General features: G+C 43.6%; 1 protein-coding gene across 2 annotated transcripts in view; it reads right to left on the reverse strand.

The window, feature by feature from the left end:
- Window positions 1–3,444: 3,444 nt before the first annotated feature.
- cers4a (ceramide synthase 4a) overlaps window positions 3,445–15,911 on the reverse strand; it is a 75,837-nt gene continuing 63,370 nt past the window's right edge. For both annotated transcript variants that reach the window (XM_080212944.1, XM_080212945.1), the window contains exons 8-11: window positions 11,887–12,015; window positions 8,655–8,761; window positions 6,679–6,835; window positions 3,445–4,567 (exon numbers count right to left, since the gene is read on the reverse strand). In XM_080212944.1, the coding sequence (XP_080069070.1) occupies window positions 4,394–4,567; window positions 6,679–6,835; window positions 8,655–8,761; window positions 11,887–12,015 (567 nt within the window). In that variant the 3' untranslated portion in view covers window positions 3,445–4,393. The remainder of the gene's footprint in view (window positions 4,568–6,678; window positions 6,836–8,654; window positions 8,762–11,886; window positions 12,016–15,911) is intronic.

Below are 15,911 nucleotides of genomic sequence, written 5' to 3' on the forward strand. Positions count from 1 at the left end.
GACTGAAGCATTTGCAACCACCTTCCGCCAGAAATGCTAAGTGGATGAACCATCTCAGCATCCTGCTGAGTTCCCCAGCATCAAAGATGACGGTCTTCCGCTAATTCAATTCACTCCACATGGCAGCAAGAAATGAACACACTGTATACTGCAAAGGCTATTGGCTCTGACAACATTCCGGCAACAAGTACTGAAGACGTGTTCCAGAACTAATCGTGCCCCGAGCCAAGCTGTTTCAGGACAGCTACAACACTGGTATTTACCTGGCAATATGGAAGATTGTCCAGGCACATCCTGTCCAAAAGTGCAGGACAAATCCTATCCAGCCAATTTCTGCCCCATCATTCTACTCTTAATCAGAAATGGAAGATTTGTCGACAGTGCTATCAAGCAGCACTTAGCAAGACCTTGCTCACTGATGCTCAATTTGGGTTCTGCCACAGCCACTCAGCTCCTGCCTGACCTCTTACAGCCTTGGTTCAAACATGGACACAAGAGTTGATTGCAGGAGAAGTGAGTGTGACTGCCCTTGACCAACTGTGGCATTAAGGAGCTCTAGCAAAACAGGAGTCAATGGAAATAAGGGAGCAAGTCCCCACTGGTTGGAATCATACTTATCACAGTTCCAGGACATTGTTGCAGGAGTTCCGCAAGATATTGTCTTAAACCCAGCCACCTTCAGCTACTTTATCCATAACCTTCATTCCCACATAAGATCAGAGTACGGCGATGATTGTGTGATGTTCAACATCTTTCATGACTTCTCAGATATTGAAGGAGTCCATGTCAAGTGCAACATGACTGGACAATATCCAGACTTGTGCTGATAAATAGCAAGCAACATTTATGCCCCACCAGTACCAGACAATAACCATTTCCAAATGAGAGAATTTAACCATTGCCCCATGACCTTCAATAGCATTACCATTGCTGAATCCCCCATGAACAACATACTGGGGGTTTCCATTGACTGACCCTGAACTGGACTGCCCATATAAATATGGTGGCTACGTGAACAGTCTCAGAGGCTGGCAATTAGACAGCAAGCAATTCATCTCCTGACTCTTGGACGCCTGTCCACCACTGACAAGGCACAAATGAGGATGTGTGATGGAATACTTACCACTTGCTTGGATGAATGCAGCTCCAACACACAGGAAACTTAACACTATCCAAGGCAAAGCATCCTGCTTGATTGGCACTCCATCCACTAGCTTCAACATTCACACCCTCCACCACAGTATGTAAAATCTGCAGCGACTCACCAAGACTCCAACACCACCCTCAATCTGGGAACCCCTTGCACTTAAAAGGACAAGGGCAATAGATGCTTGGAAACGCTATCACCTGTTTGTTCAACTCCAAGTCCCTCCAAGGCCCACACACCCTGGACATTCTCTCTTCCACCTTCTTCCGTCGAAAAAAAGATACAAAAGTCTGAGATCATGTACCAATCAACTCAAGAACAGCTTTTTCCCTGCTGCCATCAGACTTTTGAATGGACCTAGCCTGCATTATGTTGCTCTTTCTCCCCAGCCTAGCTATCACCAACACTACATTCTGCACCGTCTCCTTACCTCTCTATGAACGGTATGCTTTGTATCGCGCACAAGAAACAATACTTTTCACTATATGTTAATACATGTGACAATAATAAATCAAATGACAATCACCACCCTGACTTTGAATTATATTGTCATTCCTTCGCCGTCACTGGGCCAAATCTTGAAACTCCCTCCCTAACAGCACTGTGGGTATACCTGCATCACACATAGTGGTTCCAGAATGCAGCTTGCTGCCACCTTCTCAGGAGAAAAGGGGAAATTAGGGATGGGAAATAATGCTGGTCTCGCCAACGAGGCCCACATTCTGAGAAATTAAAAGTTAGGACTGCAAGAGGGACAGTTTTGGTCTCTGGCCCCTTCTAAAGACCTAGGCACAGGGAGACTTCACGTGTTATATGAAGGAAGTGCTGCACTGTCAGAGATGCTGTCTCTTGGGTGAAATGCTGAGGGGCCTGAGCTAACCTCCTCCCCCCCACCCCCAACCACAGATGCAAAAAAACAGATTCTATTCAAAGGCAGTCTTCAGCGCGCTGACCAATAATTATCCCTCAAACACTAATTACAAACTAGTTATTTATGTTTCTGTTTATGGGAGCTTGTTGTCAGCAAACTGACTGCAGTCTGCACTGACATCACAGCCATTCATTGTTTCATCATCACATACAGCTTCACAGCCAAAGTGAGAAAATGCCAGTCCCACTTCTTTCCTTCAATCAGTCTGGGCTAGGTTTCAACTCCGATTCCCCAAGGTATTTAAATCATTGCACTTGCAAAACCTAGCTTGAGGCAATGCTTAAGGAGTCATAAAACTAGGCAGAATACAATTCCCCACATTAACTGTACAAGAGACACCACAGCTGGCAATCTCTGGCCTCAGTTTCAATTAATATCAGATGGGAAAAAAAGTTTTAAAAATTATTTAATTTATTTGGATATTTCAAAACAAACATTATTTAAATTTCTACTGAAATTGACTAAGTGATGCAAAGTCAGACACTTTCAGAATGTCAGTCAGTTCAGGTACCTAAATCAAACATATGCACTCAAATTTCAGTACATTTATAAACAGTGTAGCTAAGACTGTCATCTGTACAACAGCGTCATTCAGTCTGGATACAGTTCAACTCCAATGATTAATAAACATGAGTAAGAGGATGCATGAGCAACTAGAACATGAAATGAGGAAGTCCATAAAATTATTTCAGTCTTGGTTGTCGCATTGCAAGCCGCAGTGTCCAAGATTGAAATGGAGTTTCTTTGAAATTGTTCTGCAACAACCCATTTTCTGCCCTTCAAAATTATACTCAATAATTGGTCAAGTCAACACGATTGGCATGGTACCCAGCATTAAAACAAAATTTCCTCTGGGCCCACTGACTTCTTCCCCATGGCATTACTCAGTGATACACAAAATATCTGGAGACTTCACCTCCTGAAAAATGGTCCACTTTGTGAGGTTCAGATCTGGGAAACTGAACAGCGGGTATTCTTGCTCTTTCTACAAATAAATGCCATGGGACCGTGTGTAATCAATCCTCCTACTCACCCTGCCTCCCCCTCCCCCCAGTCTCAACCGTCTGTTTCTCGAAGCCATCATGTGTCATTCCGTCTTTTTCACAGCAGCAGGGATTGCTGTTCTTGATGCTGCCTTGAGTGAATTCTGGGGAAGTGGACATCATTGCAGCGCATCCTGCTAACGCCCACAGAACTCTGAATTCCAACCTGGAAAGTTCATGGAGAAGTTATCCTCCATTCCAAGTGTTGCCAGCTTATCTACAGTGTGCAGGAAGTGAAAGGTACAGTGCCCCTTAATGCTGTCATGTTAGAGGCTGGTTATAACAGAAACTATTGGGTTTCCTGCAGTGTGTGGGGGGGGGGGGGGGGGCAGGTGGAAGGGGGCAGAGCAGCAAAAGTTAAAACTCTTGAAGGACATCCCTTTCCTGTTCAACATCAGTGAGAATATGCTCATCCCAGATGAAAAAAAATGTGTTCCAAGATGGATTGCCAATATACCAGGGCACTTTGATCATTTCTAACCAGCTTCACTGAAACATGATTAAAAATCCCTCAAATCAGAAGCTGGATTTATAGTCCAATTTGATGCACAGCCCAGAGATGCTTTGAGGATTTGTAAATTGTAAAGGACTCAAAAGTATCCATTCCACTCCCCCCCCACCCCAATATGTCAACCAATTCTGTTTCTGAATAAAAGTATAAAGATGTAACACAAAATATTACCAAATGTTCAGCATATTAAGACAAAAACAGTTTGCACTGGGGCCTGGATTATCTTGCGAGTCTCCCAGTGAGTTCCTTGTTTCAGGTGCTGCTTACCAGTTCAGGCTCCTTAGAACTGAGTCAGCCCAGACTGGTTTTGTGCATTACCTAGGATCCGCTATAAGAATCACACTAAAAAGTCGTGGGGAATGAATGGCACAATGCAGGAAGGAAAAAAAAACAAATAAAAATCGGTCAGTTCTACAAAATTGTTCAAATAACTTCACTTTGCTCATTAGTATTTCAATATCGAAAGAATTTCCTGGGTTAGTAGTGACAATGTGACGTATAAAATGAGAACAATGTGAGAAACACGTGCCCTCTGACCAAACATTTGAAGTTAAATGAAAAATATGAGTTTTGACCGAGATTATGAAGGAGAGGCTGACCCCTTCCAGTTGAATTGTAGATTCTGTAGCTGATCCTCTTTTCACAGATGTATAGAGAAGTGTCAGAGAAGCCAGTCATTAGTGTTCATCAGTAAAAATCTAAAGAACAAATTCTTTCATTATAGTTGGTGTTAAACTTGCCCTTATTTACGAAGCCGGCAGCTACCTGGCTTTGGGCAGTTTGTTCCTCTCGTTCGATTTGCTCTTCATCCCATTTGTCATTGTGTTTAGCACACCATTGCGTTTGGTCAGTGATGCAGACTTTGATTCCATCCTCCCATCTTCCTCCTCAGCTCCGTCGCTTTCTTCATCATCACTCCTTTCGTCCTTGTCAATCTGCAGCAGATCCAAAAACAAAAACTCAAATTTCCAAAGGGAGACCGATAATTAGTCACTTCAGCCATTCATGCAAGATCTCCTCCACTGGCTCTCTCTTCATCTCTCTCTAAAGTCTATATCATTCTATTCATCCAGTTATTTACCCTCAGGAAACTTTTCTGTCTTGGAAATCCACAGAATCCCAACAGTACAGGAGGCCATTTGGTCCATCAAGTCTGTGCCAACCACAATCCCACCCAGGCCCTTTCTTCATACCCATATGCAGTTATCCTAGCTTGTCACTAAGGAGCAATTTTAGCATGGTCAATCCACCTAAACTGCACATCTTTGGACTGTGGGAGGAAACCAGAGCACCCGGAGGAAACCCATGGAAACAAGGGGAGAATGTGCGAGCTCCACACAGACAGTGACCCAAGGCTGGGAATTGAACCCCAGGTCCCTGGAGCTGTCAGGCAGCAGTGCTAACCATCGTGCCACCGTGCCACCCATGACGTAGAGTGGGGAAGAGACACTCTTGTTACTCACCTCTTCTACTTGAGGAATTTTCTGATCCCTCCCAGCAGGGAATCCAACAATGTTTTTAAAAATTCATTTATGGGATGTGGGCACCCGCTGGAAGGGCCAGCATTTATCGTCCATCGCTAAGTGTCCTCCATTTCAGAGGACATTTGAGAGTCAACCACATTGTTGTAAACCTGGAGTAACAACATGTAGGCCAGGTCAGGGAAGGACGGTAAAGTTCCTTGCCTAAAGGAAATACATTAGTGAACCAAATGGGTTTCGACAATGGTGGTCATTAGTTTTTTTTTAAATTCCAGATTTTTATTAAATTCTAATTTCACCATCTGCTGTGGTGAGATTTGAACCCCAGTCCCCAGCTCTTGCCCTACATCTCTGGATTACTTAATCCAGTGACAGTACCACAACACCACTGCCTCTCCATGAAGATAAGATGGGAAATATTAAAAGTGAAAAATTGCTGCTCAACCAAACTGGGTCTTCAAGCTCTTGTGCACAAGATCTGCAGTTTCTGTTCAGTGACAGCCTCTTAAGGTGAATAGCTTTTTCTATCGAGTTCCTCAAAGCCCTGCAAAGTTGATCAAAAGTCATTCAGTTCAAAACCAGCCCAGAGCAATGAAACGAGTAGCAAAGCTCCCATGTGGGCCAGAGGTTCCAGTATCCAGTTGGATTCAGAAAGCATCGTTCAGATAGCTACAAGATTAGGAGTGTGAGAAAATCATCAGAACGGGAAGCAGATGCAATCACTTCTGTGACAACTGGAAGATCTCTGAACAAAACAAGCTTGGCTGGTCAGCCTGCAATCTAGTGGATACACTCAGACAGAAAAAGAGAGGAGGAGTCAGTGCTGGAAATGCACAGCACCTCCATCAGGGCCTGAAAAAGAACAGGCAGGTGAACATTTGAGTGCAAAGTCTGGGTCATAATGATGAATCTGCTGTGTACACCATTTTCTGCTCAAGTTCCCTTGGACACTGGCTCATTGTGAGAGAGTGAATGCCTTGCACTTGCCATTAATCAAGTGGCCTTGTACATGGCATTAATTGAGACTAATTCACATGGAGTGGGTAACATGAAAATGGTTCACTAATGATGCTCTTCTAAAATTGGAATGATTAAAAAAAAAAGGGATAAAGGGGTAGATAGGTTTATGGGATGGAGTTGTACACTTGCAAAGCAAAATACTTCTTTTGAAAAGTGATTACAGTCTCCTAAATGTTAACTAGTGGTCTACCCTGGTATCAGGACTCTACATGTCATTGCTTATAGCAGATCCTGTTTTCCATGTATAAACTGCCATTTCCTCTCACATGAAGCTTTGCCATCTTATCATTGGAGCCTTCTATTGATCTGTTGTTACAGAGCAATAGGCGATAACATTAAATTGGAGGAGAGATGTTTGGGTAGTCCACTGTGGATTTGGGATGATCAAGCTCATTTTCCAAACTTATGGTTCAAGTTGATGAGTGAGGAGAGTCCAAAAATCCTATTGTGAAACTGACCCAACTCCGGTAACCAGCCAGGTCCACCAACCCCAGGATCATTGCTATCACACCCTGCATTTCCCAATTTTCTGTACACAGCCTTACCTTCCCGATAAACACAAACTTGGCTGCCATTTTCAGAATGAAGTAGGCCCAAAAGATGTGCAACAGCTGCAGGACCATCAGGAGAATATTGAAAAAATAGTAACCAAAGAAGGGCTGGAAAATCTCCATGGAGTAGTAGAAGGTGGTGTAAATTACCCTGCAAATGATAGTTTTTAAACAGTTAGCAAGGCTGACAGGGAAAAGAAAGCAGCAAATAAGAAATCAAGGTCCCCCCCCAGCTCTCACGTCTGTTGGCTCGAAATTCCTAGGTATATTGGCAGCTTGATAACTGCACCTTTCTAACACGGGTGGGGAGATCTTTATGTTCAAAGGATGGTGACTGGAGGGTTGGGGTTAAAAACATGTTTATATGCACAATTAAAGGGGTTCATCTGGGTACTAAAAAGGTCAGAGTTCATGTCCAGAGTTCCTCATCAATTCTACCCCCACTCCATGTTAGGTGATGCAGAGTTAAGGGCCAGGCACACCTAAACCAGTGCGTAAACCCAGAGCCACTCTCCGACATTTTGCCCTTCTAACCTCGGTTTGGTGTGTTCGATGATACCTAAAGAGTAAAGAAAATTCCCAAAGACACCCACTAGCCGAAAACACTGATACATGCAGTCAGCTTTGAATTAAGATTCAAACTAGCTGTACCTTAAACTTGCCCCTGGCAGCTGCTGTACCATCAAGGCCCTAATGGTGGCATCACTGTGCTTGTACAGGCCACTTTACTCAACAGCACCACCAGTAGGACCTCCATGTTACTGAAGCCTTAACTAAGGTGCAATTTACACCCCATTTCCCCATTACTGTCACAAAGGCTGCAATGAACAGCATGGGATAGAATTCTCCCATTTTGAGACTAAATGTCACAGCAGGGACAGGAATGCTGGCTACAGTGGCCAGCAAGAAAATACTCCAAATCGTCCTGCCCGGACCTCATTCATTATGCACCTGGGTATTTCACATCCTATTCAGTGGGGGCAGGCCTGATGACATAGTCCATATTGAAAACGCGCCCAACATTGCTGACTCACTATCGAAGACAGGAGGTGGACCTCCTGGGAATGAAGACGGATCTCCTGGAATATTCTGAGACTGGAAAATGGATCTCTTCCAGGATACCAAATCTGGATGGCCCACCTGCAGATGTACCCCCGGGTCCACTGCTGCTGTAGATAACCTCCACTCCAGACACACACACACACAATGCTGTGTATTTCCAGCATGTTCTGTCCGAGATCCCTTGTGTTGTATTTTATACAAAGTGATTTTACCCAATCTTGTATTGCACTTTGGTTACAAACCAGACCCCTGCTCACTCTGAACGAGCAGTTTACTCTAAGAGATACCCACAGGCAAACAAAACCATGATCAAGCATCCACACACACCCAAATCAGAGTGACAATGACCTGGGCAGGTGGGGCTGACTGGAATGATTGCTAAAGATTCAGGAAGGGCATAGTTCCTTCCTTGATCCATCCCAGCACTTGCTGAACAAAAGCAAATAAAGTAATCGGCGCTTCAGCGAATTAAATTCTATTTATTGCAGCCTTTGTGACTATGGGGCTAGTAGGGTTAAAATGGGCCTAATTTGTACTGCAGTAGCAGAGCTTCAAAAATAACTTTTTAAAGGGAATTTGGTACATAATTAGAATGATAAATTGGCCGAGCAGGGGAGTGCCACTAATTGGCTAGGTCTTTCAGGAAGGTAGCACAGGAATAATGGGCCAAATGCTCTCCTCCTATACTGTAAGACTGTTTTCACAGGGGTCCAAGAAAGGCTGTGTCTAGTGTCCAGTACAATTGGCAGTCTTTGGTAGACCTTCACCTCGGTTCTGGAGGTAGAAGAGTTTCTTTTCAGCTTGAATGATAATGGATTGTTTTCTAATCAGCACTCCGAACCCTATTGGACAGTCCCCAATTACCCGGTGTGGAAAAACACAACGCCCCAAGGAAAAGAAATACTCACACATTTGGGAAGATGACCAGCCTCGTAATCAGGAAGACCGCAGCGAAGACCACAAACAGCACGTCACAAGTCTTCCGCCACCCTGCATAGTTCAACATTTTTGCAAACTGCAAATTAAATAAAAAAGACTAAAAGATTCAGGTCCTGGATTCAGTCCTCAAAAACTGGGATAATTTCAAATTCCTCTTCAAATATTAAGAAATTAAACATTTGGAAGATTGAAGCCATTTGTCTTCAGTCTCCACTATAAACTCAGCCACTGACTACAACTCCTTCCCCTACACCGTCTTCAGACGGAACTGAACAATTTATAACCTTGGTGGGTGCAGGCTTGGAGGGCCGAAGGGCCTGTTCCTGTGCTATAATTTCCTTTGTTCTCTTTAGTGTCTTATTTTGTCCTGAGATGAGCTTCTGGCCTCCCATCCTCTTGTTACCAAGGCCACATCGTAATATTGTGTATGTGCCACGTCAGCTCACTTGCTGCTGAAAAGGTTCAATGCTTTGAATACTCTAATCTCTTCCTGGCTGGCTTCCAGGCCCCCTACCCCAAACCAATAAACTGGAGCTCATTCAAAACTCTGCTCCTTATACCCCACTAAGCCCCACTTACCCATCACCCCAATGCTTCCTGACCCATGTTGACACACTGCCCAGCATCATCTCTGTTTTGAAATCCTCACAGAATCCTTACAGTGCAGAAGGAAGCCCGCCGAGTCTGCACCGACCACAATCCCATCCAGGCCTTAGTCCCTTAATGCCATATATTTACCATGCTAATCCCCCCGACACTATAGATCAATTTAGCATAGCCAACCAACCCAACCTGCACATCTTTGGACTACGGGAGGAAACCGAAGCACCTTGAGTAAACCCACGCAGACGTGGGGAGAACGTGCAAATTCCACACAGACAGTGACCTGAGGTTGGAATCGAACCAGGGACTCTGACGCTATGAGGCAGCAGTGCTAACCACTGATTTCGTGTTCAAATCTGTCTGGTGCCTCACCCATTTCTATATCCTCCATCCAGCATGGGAGAAGACAGTGGAGTAGTGGTAACATCATTGGAACACTAATCCAGAGCTTCTGAGCACATGGGTTCAAATCCTACCATGGCAGCTGTTGGAACTTATATTTGATGAATAAACTCAGAATTGATTCTCATAAAAATCCATCTGGTTCACCAATGTCCTTTTAGGGAAGGAAATCTGTCATGCTTGCCCGGTTTGGCTTACATGTGATTCAAGATCCACAATAATGTGGTTGACCTTTAACTGGCCTCCAAAATGGCCTTAGCAAACCTCTCAGTTCATTTAGGGCATTCAGGGATGGGCAATAAATTCACGGCCCCACATCCCATGAAAGAATAAAGAAAAGCACAATACTCAGATCTCTGCACTACTCCAATTTTGGCCCACTGGGCCTAGCTGGATTTCCTTTACTCCACCATTGGAGATCATGCCTTCAGCTGCCTAAAACTTAACCTCTGGCATGTCTTTATTCTCTGCCCATCTACATCTCTTCCCTCATTGAAACCATTCCTTTAAACCTTCCCCTTTGTCCAGTGTTACTTGTTCTAATATCTTGACACGACTGTCAAATTATGTCTGCTAACAATTCTGTAGAGTATTTGGGGATGTTAAAGGCACTATGTAAATGAAAGGTGTTGTTTTCAGCGATGGACTGGGTCTATCGGATATCAGGTGCATTGTTGACAATCTGACAATCAAACCTCTTAGTGTTAGGCCCCTGAATTACCATGTCTCACACATCTAAAAATTCTATATGACACAGAATTTGACGAGTCAGTCCTGTTGCTGGCCTCTCTGATGTTACAAAACCGGTATTTTCTGGTGAGAAGCAGGAGCTGGGGAACAGTGTATACATGCATTAAGCACTTGCATGAGGAGATGTGGGTATGGATTAACTGTAGCCATCTCCTCCACCCACAACCTCCTCTTGGGCCCTCCATAACTCCTAACCCACCTGAGCTAACCCAGCACAGACTGATATCTGTATCTGTCACTTTGCAGATGTGTATAACACATTAATCCATATAGCCAACAAAACCTTGTACATGACCCTTGACAAATTCATTCTGTGCTGGTCAGGTTCCAGTCAATTCAACAGCAAGAACATTTCAACAGCAAGTTCTAAGCCTTAACACAGGTTGTTACAGTCCCCATAGAAACTGATGACATTAACAAAAAGGAAATTTGAACTTCCAGTTAGAAGCTGGAAGGATAACCTGACAAGATTTCATGTTTTAAGACTTTTACTGTATCAGACTAAAAACACTATTGACTAAGCATTAGTTTTGTAGGCAACTTACACTTCACTATCATGGAATTAAATTTTTCCCTTTACAAACCTGAAAAAAATACACACCTCATTGATACACTTTACAGTGACTTATTAGTAAACACTTAATTCTTCCAGAATCAAAATTTCTTACTCTTAAGGGTTTATTTCTTTTCCCATCTCAACCTGGTAACTTCTAACCCAAGAACTATCCTTTATGGTGAGAATATTATTGGAGTTTCTCCCTCAAGCACAAGCTAGATGAATCATCCAGCCTTGTTTTAACTCCTCATGCTTTTGGTCTTTTCAATCATAAAGTGAGACTACACACACATTCAGGCATGATGAACAATAAAGATATTTGGCCTTTAGCTACTCTCTGCACCCCAGAGTCTGGTAGAATAAAGTTTTGGGAAACTTTAGAAGCCCTTCCACTCTCAAAGCCCATTTCTTTGGCAGTGTGAATCACATGGGCTTATATCCAGATAGAAATGCTGATTAACTACCCTCGAGACCCACATCCTCAAAACTGTTCTAGGACTTGAGACTCAACATCTGTTCACTGCTAGTAGATAGGCCATTGCATTTTCCTTAGGTGTGAATACCTTGCACCTTCTCCCAGTGAAATGACCTGAGCCCTCCTTAATCTCTTACAAGCAAATCACTCAGGCTTGCTGCCAGGCAAGCTTCAAAACAGGTCATGTGAGCCCCTTTATCCTACCTTAAAAGAAAGTCAATTCCAAAGCAATCTTATAAATTTCAACTGTAACGGGATCCAAAACTTGCAATTTGTTTCACTGCCATTTGTTGGTGGTTTGGATCCCACTTCATCACCATCCTCTTGACCTTAACCTGCTGAGTAACTGAATCCAAGTTCCAGACTGATCCAATCTAGGAAAAGTGGAACAAATCCCAAGACATCAATAGCTCACCTCCATAATATAATCCGATGCATCGTGGACTAACATCACTAGTGTGCCCACCCGAATGTAGTTTGCACAGTAGGAGAAGCCAATCAGAAAGATGGTGGCAATGTGGTGAATAATTTGCTCCTTGAAGTCCTGCAGCAGAAGTAAACACAAGCAATTTTAGAATCAGAGCTAGCAAAGCACACAACCCTTCAGATGGCTCTTAATTAGGTTAAAAACTGTCTAGTGCCTTTGAGCAATGGGTATTTCAGACAATCTCTTCAAAACAACCAGGATCTGCTGTCCCTTGAGTCTGCACACTTCTCAGTTTTAGAAACACTATTTTTACCAGCACATGACTGTCTCCTGAAGCTGGATTCAAACTAGTTTGGATAATTTCCCGTAAGACAGGAAAGGCCAAAAATACTTAGCAGGTCTAGCAGCATCTGCGAAGGGAGAAATAAAGTTAATATTTCAGCTCTATGATCTTTCATCTGGTTCTCATTAAATCTAGAGGAAAACCAAAAGCTGGCAGCTCCTATACTGTACATCTGAAACCATGGCTTTAAAATTAATTATAATCCCTGTATTGATATAGTATCCGATCATAGGGCAAATGTCATACATTGGAAATATGATGCAGAAACAGGCCACATGGCCCAACTGGTACATGCTGGTACTTATGCGCCACTCAAGCCCCTTCCTATCTAAATTTATTACTATAACCATCTATTCATTTCTATCTCCCCTTATCTGATGTCTCCTAAAATGCATCAATGTTACTCACTAATGAGTGCATGATAGCAAGTTGCAGATTCTTAACTCTCTGGGTAAAGAACTTCCTTATGAACTGTATATTGTATTTCCCAGTGACGAGATTATATCGATGACCTCTATTCATTTCCTTCCCCAGAGAAGGAAACGTTTTTCACTGAATCGATTCCATTAACAACTTTCACAATTTGAAAGGCCTCACATTAGGTCACCTCTCTTGAGAAAAGAAGGTTGTACACCCACACACTTCCAGTATCAGCCTTGCAAACATGTTCTCTAATACCTCTATATCCAAGAACTGCATCACATTTCTCCAAGTGTGGTCTAATCAAGGATCCTGCATCACTTCCATACTTTTCATTCTACCTCTAATAATTGCTAACTTGTGGCACTACTTAGAAAATATTGGAGAAGCTTGGGAGACAGTGGCATAGCCGTATTGTCAATAGACCAGTAATCCAGCGACCCAGGGTGATGTTTTGGGGATCCGGGTCCAAATCCCACCATGGCGGATGGTGAAATTTGAATTTGATAAAATAAATCTGAATTTTTGACCATGAAACCATTATCAATTGTTATTAAAAACTAATGGCGTTTAGCAAAGAAAATCTGCTTACACGCGACTCCAGACCCACAGTAATGTGGTTGACTATATCCTCTGGAGAGCAATTAGTGACGGGCAATAAATGCTGGCCCCAGCCTGCAATGCCCACATCCTAAGAATAAATTTAAAAAGTTTGGCAACAGAAAATGTTTGAAAAGTTCAACAGGTCTGGCAGCATCTGTGGAGAGAGAAACAGAGTTAACATTGTGCGTCAATAACACTTCTTCAGAGTGGATATGGATTCAAAACGTTAACTCCACAGATGCTGCCAGACCTGCTGAGCTTGAGTAAACATTACAAATGTTGCTCAACCTTCAGTCTAAATTGCTGTCAGCTAATCAATACTTATCCAGTTAGCTGCTCTCCTCTATTCTCTGACTTTGCTCGGTTCTGCGTTGTGGGACCCCATACTGAGAGCACTCTAAAGATGACATCAAGTTCAGCTGTTGACCTTGCTAGAAACATTTAAAACTCTTGACGATTGCAACAAAGAAATAACGTTTCAGAAGCGTGTCTGACTCTGAATTGTTTCACGAGATCAGTCAGCCAGCCACAAAGCCCTGGATTAGCAGGCAATCCCCACAGAAGCTAACCTTAAATATCTCAGACCGTTAGGAGATTTTTTTTTTATATTCGTTCATGGGACATGGTCATCACTTGGCTGGCCAGCATTTATTGCCCATCCCTAGTTGTCCTTGAGAATTTGATGGTGAGCTGCCTTCTTGAATCGCTGCAGTCCGTTTGCTGTGGGTTGAACCACAGTAACATTTGGGAGGGAGTTCCAGGATTTTGACCCAACAATGGAACGGCGATGTATTTCCAAGTCAGGATGGTGAGTGGCTTGGAGGGGAGCTCGCAGATAGAAGTGTTCCCATGTATCTGCTGTCCTTGATTTAGTGCCACAGTGAGAGTGTAAATGAGAGATGCAGTGCTGTTGCACCAAGCCCTTAGCAGGAGCAGTACAAAATGATATCAGCTGCACTGGTCCACGGTGAGGGGCGAAACTCCAGTCCAGGCACAGATTCAATTCTCTGTGTAATGTGATGCTGAAACAGGACACTGAAAGATCATCTTGTTCCACTGGCAACTCCACATGGAACTTTCAATCTAAAGAAACTAGCCACGCCATGTAATTCCAAACATTCTCTTCCAAAAGCTAGCCTAGTGTGTTTACAAACCACAGTAACTTTCAATGCAGAAACAATACCAAACTGTTGAGATTGTGTTTTTAAATCAAGGTCAGATGTGGAGATAGTGAAACAATAAAGGGAATCTACGACTGAGAGACAATTGTTGAAAGTAACGTCGAAAGAAAGTGGCAAATTAACTCCACAGGCAGCTCCATAGCCTGAATTTTTAGGTTGGTTGGGGGGACACATCCTCGCCCCTCACTCGGGAGGATGTCCCACTCTGGAGAGCTGCCAACCATCCAGTCCCTTCATCAATATTGCTGCAGTGGCTGGGAGAGGATGGAACAAAGCTCCCTGAGACCAAGTCTCAAAAACTGAACTGTCAGGAGGCAGTTAGGCAGGGTAGGGAAGGCCTGGGTATCATGAGTGGGGGGGTCCAAAGTTCATCAGGTATTAAAGCCAGGGTTTCTCCAGTCAAAAGGGGTCTTCCAGTGGAGGCATCCCTCGCTTTCCTGCCTGAGAGCAAACTCTATTTCTGCCCCCTACCACACCTCCTGAACTTTCATCCACCCGTCAACCTAAAAATTGAGGGTTGGGCTGGAAGTGACCCTTAAGTGACCATTGAAGGGCCTGAATTTGGTAAGGGTGGGCTTCCCTGCCAAGGCCCTGCCCACCCCAGCATAAAATTGCTGAGAGGTCAGGGCAAGCATGAACTCAGAAGCAATCCCATCCATGCAATTTCACCCAACAACCTCCCCTACCTGCCAGGCCTCAAAATGTGATTGTGGAGATGCTGGCGTTGGACTGCGGTAAACACAGTTAGAAGTCTGACAACACCAGGTTTAAGTCCAACCGATTTATTTGATAGTAAACTCACAAGCTTTTGAGGGGAAACCTCGAAAGCTTGTGAATTTACTACCAAATAAATCGGTTGGACTTAAACCTGGTGTTGTCAGACTTCTTACTGTGCCTCAAAACCCACCAGGGCTGGGAGGTAAAAGTCTGTCCCATGAATCCAGTGCTTACACAACATTTACATTCTCAACATGTTGGATGCTCTAACATTGCAGGGAGCTTATACTTGTGCAGGATGACGCTCTCTTGACTCCTCCACTGTCTCTAAATTGTCAAATTACTTATCCAACATCCAGTACTGGACGAGCAGAAACCTGCTCCAATTAAACAATGGGAAGACTGAAGTGACACTGCTCTCTCTCACCGCCAGTTCCCTGGCAACTGAGGCTGAACCAGACTTGTTGCAAACTTGGTGTCATATGTGACCCCAAGATGAGATTTCAACCAAATAGTCAAGATGTCACCAGGACCACCTATTTCAACCTCCGCAATGTTGCCCATCTCCACTCCTGCCTCAGCTCTTTCACTGCTGAAATTCTCATCCATGCATTTGTCACCTTGAGGCTTGATCTATTCCAATGCATTCCTACGTTCAATTCTCTTGAGATCATCCAAAATTCTGCTGTCCGTGTTCTAACCCACATTAAAATGCCATTCACCTGTTGCCCTGGTGTTCACTGGCCTAA

The sequence above is a fragment of the Carcharhinus amblyrhynchos genome, chromosome 26 (genome assembly GCF_965287045.1).
Source record: "Carcharhinus amblyrhynchos chromosome 26, sCarAmb.v2.hapA, whole genome shotgun sequence".
NCBI lineage: Eukaryota > Metazoa > Chordata > Chondrichthyes > Carcharhiniformes > Carcharhinidae > Carcharhinus > Carcharhinus amblyrhynchos.